This window comes from Lithobates pipiens, unplaced genomic scaffold (genome assembly GCF_037356315.1).
Source record: "Lithobates pipiens isolate NorthernLeopardFrog02 unplaced genomic scaffold, aLitPip1_a1.2 Scaffold_10, whole genome shotgun sequence".
NCBI lineage: Eukaryota > Metazoa > Chordata > Amphibia > Anura > Ranidae > Lithobates > Lithobates pipiens.
The window spans coordinates 174,091,609-174,104,013 of NW_027507686.1; the positions used below are offsets into that span (position 1 = coordinate 174,091,609).

General features: G+C 43.8%; 1 protein-coding gene across 3 annotated transcripts in view; it reads left to right on the forward strand.

Annotated features, from left to right (window-relative positions):
- Window positions 1-12,405, forward strand: part of LOC143935844 (uncharacterized) — a 139,435-nt gene that overhangs the window by 80,554 nt on the left and 46,476 nt on the right. For all 3 annotated transcript variants that reach the window (XM_077459970.1, XM_077459988.1, XM_077459980.1), the window contains exons 33-34: window positions 6,013-6,081; window positions 10,044-10,067. In XM_077459970.1, the coding sequence (XP_077316096.1) occupies window positions 6,013-6,081; window positions 10,044-10,067 (93 nt within the window). The remainder of the gene's footprint in view (window positions 1-6,012; window positions 6,082-10,043; window positions 10,068-12,405) is intronic.

Below are 12,405 nucleotides of genomic sequence, written 5' to 3' on the forward strand. Positions count from 1 at the left end.
GGTTTGAAGATGTGTTGGTGACTTCGGATATGAGGTCATTCTTTCAGCCGACCCATCGACAGGTGTCATCCGGATCCAGCATCAGGGAACGCCTAGACCGTCAGGTGTCCGACTACATTGGGTTAACGGCCGATGTGGACGCTCTGAGGAGTGATGAACCCCTAGACTACTGGGTGGGCAGGCTTGACCTCTGGCCAGAGCTTGCCCAATTTGCAATCGAACTGTTGGCTTGCCCCTCATCCAGTGTCCTGTCCGAAAGGACGTTCAGCGCAGCAGGGGGGATTGTGACCGATAAGCGTACTCGCCTAGCTCACCACAGTGTTAACTACCTCACATTTCTAAAAATGAATGAGGCATGGATCTCGGAGGAATTCAACACATGTGATCAGTAGACCATGTATATGTCTATAAACAATTTTTGGAATCAAGCACACAGACCTTCTTAATTCATTTGGCTCACTTCCCTGACCCAAAAAAGCACACCGTACTATATGCCCCTACCCTCCTCTTTGAAGAGGTTGAGCGGTGTCATATTTCTACTGGGGCTGCTTATTATGAGGGGTTCCCACCATCCCTGTGCTGTGCTGACTTCCTCCTGGGTGTTCTTATTATGAGGGGCTCCCACCATCCCTGTGCTGTGCTGACTTCCTCCTGGGGGTTCTTATTATGAGGGGATCACACCATCCCTGTGCTGTGCTGACTTCCTCCTGGGGCTGCTTACGGTGCTGCTGTCAGCGCTGTATGTCACGGAGCTGCTGTCAGCGCTGTATGTCACGGAGCTGCTGTCAGCGCTGTATGTCACGGAGCTGCTGTCAGCGCTGTATGTCACGGAGCTGCTGTCAGCGCTGTATGTCACGGAGCTGCTGTCAGCGCTGTATGTCACGGAGCTGCTGTCAGCGCTGTATGTCACGGAGCTGCTGTCAGCGCTGTATGTCACGGAGCTGCTGTCAGCGCTGTATGTCACGGAGCTGCTGTCAGCGCTGTATGTCACGGAGCTGCTGTCAGCGCTGTATGTCACGGAGCTGCTGTCAGCGCTGTATGTCACGGTGCTGCTGTCAGCGCTGTATGTCACGGAGCTGCTGTCAGCGCTGTATGTCACGGAGCTGCTGTCAGTGCTGTATGTCACGGAGCTGCTGTCAGCGCTGTATGTCACGGAGCTGCTGTCAGCGCTGTATGTCACGGAGCTGCTGTCAGCGCTGTATGTCACGGTGCTGCTGTCAGCGCTGTATGTCACGGAGCTGCTGTCAGCGCTGTATGTCACGGAGCTGCTGTCAGCGCTGTATGTCACGGAGCTGCTGTCAGCGCTGTATGTCACGGAGCTGCTGTCAGCGCTGTATGTCACGGAGCTGCTGTCAGCGCTGTATGTCACGGTGCTGATGTCAGTGCTCTGTATTACGGTGCTGCTGTCAGTGCTCTGTATCTCCTGCACCCTCTTGTTTGCCTACCCTGGTCCCTGACCTTCCCTCTCCTCCATTGCCTTCATTAGCTCCATAGTCCTGAATTGTCAGAACAATTTCCCAAATAAAAAAAAAATGCTTGTAGTTATCGATCCCAAATTCACCTCATACATGTATTATGCTATTGTCCAGGTGGTGGGACTACGTGCTACCCCCTAATAATTACCCCGTGGCCGCAAATTCGACCTAAAGGTTTGCGAAATTCGCCTCCCATTGAAGTCAATGGAGCCCGCGGCGAACGGTCGTTTTCGCGAACGTTTGTGTCCGTTCGCGTTTCGCGTTCGCGAAACGTCCCGTCGGAAGTTCGTCCATCACTAATAAAGATACCAAAACTTGTTGAGTAATATGTTGTACAGTGAGGTCATTTGAGAAAGCTGTGCCCATAGTCCACGTGAAAAAAAAGTTGGCACTGTATGCTTTTGTGTGGACTACAGAAAGGTAAATTCCGGAAAAGCTTCCCTTGTCACCAATAGAGAAGCCTTTAGGTCCCATTCTCACACATACTGACAGGAAGCCCAATACAGATCATTGGGAAGCTGACAGCATCTGCAGCTATTCTTGGATGTTCACATGTAATTGGGCATATAGCGATAGCTAGCACAAATGGGCAAATGCCCATTAAAGAAGAAGATTCAGAAATAACATTTACCACTTGATAGTGTTGTACAAATTCAGGCTAATGGCTTTTGGGTTAACCGGTTCACCCAGCATTTTTCAGAATCTTATGGAACAATGCTTGGAGGACCTTAACTTTGACACTATATTGATCTATTTGGAGGATATCACCTCTTCTAAGACTTTTAAAGGTTATCTCAAACATCTTGATCAGATTTTCACACGATTAGTCCATTATGGACTCAAACTAAAGCCCACCAGACAGTAATTGAACTTCATTCTTTCTGGGGTTGGTCAGGTACTACTGACACTTCATCCCCAGTTTTGCCCAGTTGTTGCTTCACTCACACACTTATTGTGTAGATACCCAACTCACTTTAAGGGCAAAACATTACCTTTAATTCTGGCTAGCTGTCAGTCAGCTCAAACAGAAGTCTCAGAGTATCTAAAAAGAATAAACCCTTTCTGGGATAAGATGACTAGAATAAACCCATCCACGTGTAGACTGATGTCAGTTCTCAGTGACTTGGGACTGTACTAGCTCAAAAGTAAGATAGGGGTAAATGAGTCATTTCCTATTCCAGTTAAAGCTTATGACCAAGCAAATGCAATCTCCATAATTACAGATCATTCTAGCTTGAGCTAAAGGCTCTGGTATGAGTCATGAACAGAAAGTTTGTGTGGTATTTGTTGGGTGGCTGGGTAAACATTTAAATCAATAAAAATCCAGTAGCATACCTAGAGATTACCAAACTTGATGCCGTGAAACAACACTGGGTGCCTTGTCTGGCTCGGTTCAAATACATGATTTGCTACAAGATGGGACTTTTACACAGTAATATTGACGCATGAATGGCCACAGGGTGACATGGAGCAACTTTTAGTGGAGTATGAGGTTGTTTCCTCCCACTTAGGGATTCTGGAGACACCTGCAGTTTCAGCTGTCCACAACAGACAACATCAAATTGTACCTGAAATATTCACTACAGCAGAATGGGCTGAAAAGCAAAAGCAGGATCCCAACTTCTCTTGGAGATTCCTCTCTACCTTCTGATTATTACAATAGCTGAACCAAACTGTTATCCATGGCTATCCAGACATCCTCTGGGTATTATAATGCTTTGGGGTTTGTGGACAACTTTTTCCAAATTTGCCATTGTGACGCCAACTCAAAATCAAACTGCTGTCACTGGCAGTCAAACTCTTTTGGGCGCATGTAGCACGGCCATATGACTGTCCAAAACGGATTCTGTCAGATCAAGGCCCCAATTTTGTGTCATAGGTTTTTTTTTATGCTGATTCAGTGGTATTCATGAATTTCATGCCTCCCTTTAAGCATGGTAATGCATCAATCAGACTCTGCTAGGTAAAATTTATACCCCCGAGGAAAAAAATACTACCTCTTGGCCCAAGCATGTAGGTAAAGGGATTTGGGCCTACAGCCAAACAGTTCACAAGGCCATGGAATGTATGCCCTTCTTTTTAATGTTCTGGTGATGTATCAGGTTAACAGTGGACCTGCTTTTAGACATGCCAGAGCCCCTGTCTGAATGTTGGTTCAAGAATATTGGCACCATCTTACTAAAGTGGTTGGCACTGGAACATTATATTTCAGCAGGTGAATGCGTAGTTGATCTATTACTACTATAGCCTGGGGATAGGGTCCTTGTTCGTAATCCCGATTAAAATTGAGGCAGTAAATTGGAGACCAAATGGGAGTCTCATCCATGCAGCATGAAAAACCATCTCTTTTTAGATTGTCATGTGTGTGATGTTGTATTGGAGGGACAAGAAGGAATTTGCTGCATCATTGTGTCTACACTGTGGACTCCCTTCCATTGCTCTCCATGACCCTCGTGAGTACAGGAGTGGGACACTTGCCTCCAATTCTGAAATTTCTAGTGAAGTGGTGCCACCCAACAATAGAGGCTCAACTTTTGGATCAGGGATCTTGTGAAAAACAGCCTCACCCTGCTTCAGAAGTCTCAGATCCTCCTGTCCAATATGAATGGGACCCATCTCCCTGGGAGAGCTACTAGAGCACTTTTGCCTGCTAAATATTCTGACTATGTATTGAAAAACACAGTTGTCATTCTGTAATACTGGTTTAGGACCATTTCTTATACTTTGTCATGGTTGTTTGTTAGGCTGTGGACTGCATTTCCAAAGAGGCTGAGAGTTTAGGCAGGTGCAGTGCCGTGGTATGCCCAAAGAGAAGCTTCTGACCTAATGCCCTGGCCTAAAGGGAAGCTCAATAGAAACTAAGTTGTCTCCTATGATGGGCTCCAGGCAGCCATCTTGAGTCTACTGTTGCATTAAGAAATCCAGCAAGACCTGGATGGCCAGATAGCAATTTCTGCATTCAGCATGCCCACAGTGTGGCATTAGGTGAGGTACAAGTCACTGGATACGTAATGTACAGCAGTATGGATCACACATCCAATTTGTATTCATAGAACATTAAAGATAAAATCTCCCACAGGAAGAGTACAAGTAAGGATGTTAAAGGAATGTTAAAATAGTATCCCTATTTTACACAATTACAGTCAACACAATTCAAACTTGGAAAACAAGCATAACAGAAGTAAAGTAGTCATAAAAAATATGGTTGGGGTTGGTGGAGGAGAGGAGAATGTAGGAAAGTAGATGCCCTTTAGTGGTCATTATAAAGTCAAATAACTCAAAAATTAGAGCGCTACATATGTGAAAGGCGCTCAGAATATCCATTCAGGGGAGGGGAGGGCTCTCCTGTATTCTGTAGGTGATAAACTGTTTCTCAGAAAAATGTTTATTACATTCTGTTTAGTCAAGTAAATATGAAAGACCGCATACGACTGAATATGAATATTCCATATTTGCCTCTTGCAGTAAGTAGGTGACGTCTTGACTCTGGCACTCCCAGATTCAGGCTGGGTTCACACTTATGCAAATTGGATGCGGCTTACACCAGTGTTAATTTTAGTCTTAGGATTAAAATGGCATTTTAGTTTAAGTCCCATTTTAGTCTTCTGCAATTGATTTAGTTTTAGTTGTATTTAGTTGACTAAATCTCCAGTACATTTTAGTTGGCTAAAATCTCAAGTACATTTCAGTAATTGCAATTTAATTGTAGTCATAGTCTTCTGACTAAAATGGCATTTTAGTTTTAGCCTCATTTTAGTCTTTTGACTAAAATGGCTTTTAGTTTTAGTCGTATTTTAGTTGACTAAAATAGTATTAATTTAGTCGACTAAAATGTTTTAGTCGACTAAATTAACACTGGCTTACACTGCATCCAATTGGCAGAACATTTAAAAATCTATTACTTTCAATCAGACTGGTTCGCATATGTGCATTCGCACTCCGCATTATCCAAAAACCATGTGCGTTTTCTAGGCAGTGCGGTGTGAATTGCAGGCACATATTCTTTTATGGGAATGAATCTGATTCGCAGATGTGTTCTGTTGTAAACAGGAATTCTCTCCTCCCCCTCACTACACCTCCCCCTCTCCCTGCTCAGCTGATCTGCAGCTACAATGAAGAGGAAGCGGTGAGCGGCTGCTTTTTCTCTTCGCATAGAGAAGGGATTTGTACCGGACTGGTGTGAATCCAGTCATCTGTACACAACAATAGGGCAGAGCTGGGCAGCATTAGTAGCAGCATTTCACAAGGGAATTTAAACCAGGATAGTTGGCAAGTATGAGGTAGCTGCTTTGGGCCCCACAACAATGACAGGGCCCAGGGCAGCTGCCCCTTTTGCCCTGCCTTAAAAATGGCCCTGGGGCCATACAACAGGAGGGAGGAGCCAGGTGCACAGAAGAGGGGCCCGAAAAAAGGAGGATCTGGGCTGCTCTGTGCAAAACCATTGTACAGAGCAGGTAAGTATAACATGTTTGTTATTTTTATAGAAAAAAACAAGACTTTACAATCAATTTAATTTTAAATGTTTTTTTTCCTACAGCACCTGAGGTAAATATTGGTACACCTACAACAGGTTCTACAGTTCCAAAACCACCTACTGCACCACAAGGTAATTATAAAGAGAATGTCAGATCAAAAACTAAATATGGGTGAAGGTGATAGATGTTGGGAAAAGCTCCACTCCAGTCTTACCCCTTATTTTATTCTGAGGTTTGTTAAAATCTCTCTACTGCAATGCCTTTTCCTTTTTATCCTTCTGTGCTGCACATAAGAGTGAAGATCTTAAGCTTCAGGCTGCTGGATAACCACTGGACCGGGTGTTGCCCACCGCCATGCAACTCCTTTTCCAGTTATCTGGCTGCCAAGGTCTCACTTCCTCTAGTTGGGTTTAAAGCCTGTGACGAAGAATATTATTGTGAAAGCCCTTGATATATAATTTTCTAAAGAGAAAAGTGCAATTATTGTTCACATACATAATATTATTCCTAAGTAAAACGATATAAGAAAAGAAAATAACAAACACAAAAAAATGTAGTTTTATACGGTACATGACTGAGGCTTAAAGTGGAACTTTAGTCAGAAAATTCGGTCCTGCTAGATCACTTCAGGTTGGCCTCTTTTCCAGGTATAGCTATGTAAAACATTGAAAATAAGTGCTTATACTATTTAACCATTTAAAGTGGTAGTATACCCACTGAAGTTTTTTTTTTCCTGACCTGCAAAGGAACCTGCACCGCATACTAGCTCATTATGAAATACTTACCTTAGAACGAGGCCCCCGACATCTGGCCCGATCCATGCTGAGGGAGCTGACATGTTTATTTCCAGCAGGGTCCGGTGTCTCCTGGACTTTCAGCTGAGAATCCCCTGTGCGCATGTGCATTGCGAGGGGAATATCTCCTAAACCATACAGGTTTAGGAGATATTTTTTTACCTACAGGTAAGCCTTATTATAGGCTTTCCTGTAGGTAAAAGTTATAAAAATGACTATACAACCACTTCAAGCCCTGGACCAAAATTGCCGTCCTTTTTTTCCCACAAATAGAGCTTTCTTTTGGTGGTGGTTGATCACCGCTGCGGTTTTTATTTTAGGCGCTATAAACAAAAATAGAGCGACAATTTTGAAAAAAATTCAATATTTTTTACTTTTTGCTATAATAAATATCCCCCAAAAATATATAAAAAAACATTTTTTTTCCTCAGTTTAGGCCGATACGTATTCTTCTACATATTTTTGGTAAAAAAATTGCAATAAGCTTTTATTGATTGGTTTGCGCAAAAGTTATAGCGGTTACAAAATAGGGGATAGTTTTATGGCATTTTTATTAATAATTTCTTTTTTTTTTACTAGTAATGGCAGCAGATTTTTATTGTGACTTCGACATTATGGCGGACACGTTGGACAATTTTGACACATTTTTGAGACCATTGGCTTTAATACAGCGATCAGTGCGATTAAAAATGCACTGATTACTGTAAAAATGTCACTGGCAGTGAAGGGGTTAACCCCTAAGGGGCAGTGTAGGGGTTAAGTGTGTTTTTTTTTCTGTAGGGGGTGTGGCTTGGCGTGTGACGTCACTGATTGTCTTTCCCTATGACAGGGAGCAGATGATCAGTGACAGGCTCACTAGGAAGCACAAGGAGAGGTTTGTTTACACTTACCTCTCCCCGTTCTTCAGTTCTGTGAACCGATCGTGGGACACCGGCGGCGATTGGGTCCACGGGTCCCGCGGCCACGGTCACGGAGCTCAGGACCGGGTCGCGAGTGCACCGCCGGCAGCGTGCGCGTGACCCATGTTAAAGGGCAACGTACCTGTACATGCTTGTGCCCAGCCGTGCCATTCTGCCAATGTATATTGGTGTGAGGCAGTCCTTAAGTGGTTAAAATAAAGTAATACCCTGTGTCACCCTTCTCTGCACGTGCTCAGTTGCTCTCTCTTTTTAGTATACGCTTTTCATAAGCAGATACTTTTTTGGGAATCTTCTTTGGTTGGCCATTGGTTGGGCAGTCTGATAGACCTGATAGTTAGATCAGCAGTACCCCAAGTAATAAAAAAAGAAACAATAGACAGTGAGACACGATGCCAAACATCATAAAAACAGACTTTGGGTTTACATACACTTCAACATGAAAAAACATACTGAAGTTATGTCCACTTTAAATGATAACAGGTTGTGCATGACCCCCAACTTTCTGAGATAGGAAGAAGGGACACACTCTTGCCCTACTCCCGATCATGCGTATCAGGAATATATAATGAGCAATAATGTTCAGTTATGCCGTGTACACACGATCAAACTATCCGCCGGAAAAGTCCACCGTGTGGGCAGGTCCGCTCATTCGGAAATTTGGGGGACTTTCCGGCGGTTTGTCCGCCAGACTAAGTCCACCGGATAGTCCAATCGTGTGTACACGGCATTAAACACATTTCAATAATCTGAATGCTAGGTGAATAGTTTAGTGCGGTGGTTTCCAAACTGTGGCCACGGGGGCCGGATGTGGCTCTTTATTTGCCTTTATCCAGCACTTGGGGCACTTTTCCTCCCACCGATGCAAGGCACTATTCCTCTCCCTGACACCTACAAAGTGGCATAATTCCTGTTCCTTACATCAACAACAGGGCACTATTTCTCCCACTGACATCAACAACAGGGCACTATTTCTCCCACTGACACCAACGATGGGGCATTATGTCTCCCACTGACACCAATGATGTTGGTCAATGACTATTCCTCTCCCTAATGCCAAAGATGCATTGTTTACTCCCACTGATGCCACTACAACTTCAACTCCCACTGGCCGCAGTCCGGCCCCCCTAAAGTGTGAAGGACAGTAACCTGGCCATGCACTTAGAAAGTTTGGAGACCCCTGGCTTAGTGCAATTGATACACTTTTTGACGTTACATAGTATATTTGAATGACTGTATACATCTGATCTGAAAGAAATAATACAAAAGTAAGGACAGAGGAATTTGGTTTTCCAAAATCCTGAATGAGGGGTAATTGGGATGTGCATGAGGAAGAGGTGTACTGGGAGAAAAGAAAGATCTTATGATAATTGGGAAGATCTATGAACAGTTCACCTCTATGTGGTGTGATGGAGTGATTACCTGTGACTGATTGACCCTGGACACAGACAGTCTGCTTCCAGGGCTGACCATCTGCAAGTAATCGCTCAATAAGTGATTACATTTGAGCGCCCGTGATTAGCTGCTGGAGCTGTCAGCTTCCCATTGATTTCAATAGGGCTGCCTCCTGTGTCTAATCACTGGGAACCCCTGCTGAGGTTCTTGCATGTAATCGGTGATGGTCCCATTCACAAGTGTGAATCTGGATTTAGCCTTTTCCCAAAATCACTAGTTCTCTGGTTAGGCTACCCCCTAATCACTAGTACTAACTTTTGCTATGCTCCCCTGCTGCTTCCTTCATGTATGGGAGTACTGAGATATTCTTGGGTATGGGGAAGTATATTACATTCTCCATCGAGGAGAAGCAGCTTGGGCTGAGCAGCCAGATGCTATGTCTGAATTTGCGTGGATGGGTGGAACATGTAACGTATTCCCAAAGGTGAACTTATCCTTTAAATAATATGTAAATACAACATTTCATATTCCTGATATGTGCCTGTTGTACCATGTACTTGTATGAAAAAAGTATCCTGTTCACTTTGAATTGCTTCCTTTGTGTGAAATTCCTGACGATCCTTCAAGTCCTTCTGATTTTCTATTAAAAACTGAACACACTAGGCATGAGAGCACAGCGTGGTCATTTTTCTGGTTGTGTTGAGAACTCCAATGATCAGACTTTTGCTGAAACACCCTTTTTGCACGGGCGTGTCAGCAACAAGGGAACTGGGAAAATCAGTGTGTTGCTGCTTCTCCTCCCCCCAGCTCTCTGAGCTCCTTATACAGAGGGTATGTGATCACTTATAAAAAGTGAAAAGAATATAATAATATTATATTATATATAATAGGATTATATAAACATATTATTTAACTGAACATTATTAACTGTAAATCATTACGTTTTTCATTATATGTCCAAATGATTGTTTTTATTCTGTCTTGCAGTTAATCCTACTTCATCAACAAATGGTAAGTGGACTTTACATTATTAGAATAGATGGAATCTACTTTATAGCACTAAAACTAAATTAGTGCTAAAGTATGGACCCATTGCACAAGTACCCCTGTTATCAAAACACTACCTATGGATTTTCAGTATTTAACTATTTTTTGCAAGATAGTTTACAGTACATGTCAATTTACAGCATACAATGCGAGACACTGTTTTTTAGGGCTGGGATCACAATAGTACATATGTAGTGATAAGCACAGTACTGCATTATGTTTACATTAGAGAGTTGTGGTGCCATTCATTTTAAATCACGCCCATACCTACCAACATTTTGAAGTGGGAATGAGGGACACCTACTAACAAATGTATGTAGGCATAGGACACACCCCCTATCACACCCCATTAAAGGAGAATTAACCCCAAAAAGGTTAAACAAATCCACAAGGGCTTTTTTTTTACCACTACTATTCCTTTATGTTGGCTTTTAAAATTTACAAATGCAGCAATTTAGAATTAAGATGAAAGGTTTAGCTCTGGGAAACACTTTTTGAAAGATAAAAAGTGCATATTATATACAACTATATGGATCAGACCAAAATGAGGGACAAAGGAAGAGGAAGGAGGGACAGAGGGATTGCGCCAAATCAGGGACAGTCCCTTGAAATCAGGGACAGTTGGGAGCTATGCACACCCAAAACAAGACAACACCTGCACTGCGGTGTGCATTGTTGTGTGTTGTAAAACGGAAGTGAGGTTCCGTTTTAGCTTCACTAGGCTGGGGTGGAAACCCATTCAAAATAAAATGACACTAAACAATATCCTTATTATTCAAAAATGATCAGTACTAATCCAGTACTCAATGACCCAGTAATTTATTTTTTATTAATGGTTTCCTATTGTGTTTCTGCCCCCTTCTAATGCCCTCAATGAGCTCCTGAACCCCCCCCCCCCCCCCTTACTTCACTTTGTTTGGAACAAGAAGTACTCTATGCACACTACAAATCCCATAGTCCTTTGTCCATAGTCCATCTTGAAGTGAGCAAGAGAAGATGACTACGTTCCTACATACAGTAGGACCATGGGCGTCCGCAGGTAAGGGGGAAGGGGGGTCAAGTGCCCCTCCCGGAATCATATCTTAAATTCAGCTCATTTGGGTCGCTATCGGGGTGCGGGCGGCCTGCAGCCAGGTGCCACCCACCAGTGGGGTGACACCGTTAAGTTGCTGTCAAGCTCCCCCATCAGTGTAGTGTGACTTCGGGCTCTTTCCCCTGCTCAGTCCAGCAGAGAACTCGGTGGCGCTGTGACAGGAGAAAGGCAAGCTGTGGGCTATCAGAGGTTTCCCCCACTCACCCCCCCCTTTCTCCTGTCAGGGAAAAGAGATGGCGGCTCTTACCAGGTTCCCCGCCCAGCATCCTGCCCGCTCCGTTCCTTCCCTAATGGCCATAACTGAGGGCCAATCAAAGGAGACTAGGAGAGGAGAGCACCATGGGACAGGTAGTCCCAAAGATTGGTGGCCCCATTTTCCACAGGGAGGAGGCTACAGCTCGATCAAGAGAAAGATTGAGAGACTGCAGCCTGGAAAAAAGCTGAGGGAGAGAGTGCTGCAGGAAAAAGAATGAGGAGTGTGCTGGACAGAAGCCAGAGAGAGAGCCATGCTGCCCAGCACCACCAGAGAGTGAAAGACGGAGCCTCTGCCAGGGAACAGACATGCTACACTACTGACCAGAGTCGCCTCCGGGGAACCCAGAGTGACCGATCGTCCAGCGAGAGGAATCACTGCTGTAGTTTTGCTGGGTCTGGTAAGAGGGCCTGTTGGCCATTTTCCATTACTTATCCTAGGGACTGTACTACGTCTGCAGTCTCTGACCGTGATAATGTGATAATGACATTGTCGTAAAGGGGCGGTGCATGGGTGACCCTAAAATGATGCCCCCCCCCTGAAAAAAGTTCTACGGACGCCCATGAGTAGGACCATGGAGAACCAATGTAGCCACCCACTAACAGGAAGTTGGATCATAGTAGAAAAAAAGGTATTTGGATTTGGAGGAGGCTGAGAGCAATAGAAGGTTATTTTTTTATTAGGAATACATGCTTGAAAGAATTATTTTTTAAACCATAATTTAGTGACACTTTATGGAAGGGCACGTTGACACATGATATAACTTGCATTAATGTGCATTGGTTAAAGCCCTGAAAAACTGTGAACTCTGCCTAACAATTTAATGCGATATTAGAACACTAAACTCCCCTTACTCAGTACCTGATAAAGAAACACCTCTCCTCTGTAATGTACATCATGTTTTGTAGCTTTTTCATTTTTTGAACATGTTATAACTGCATATGTATCTACAGTAT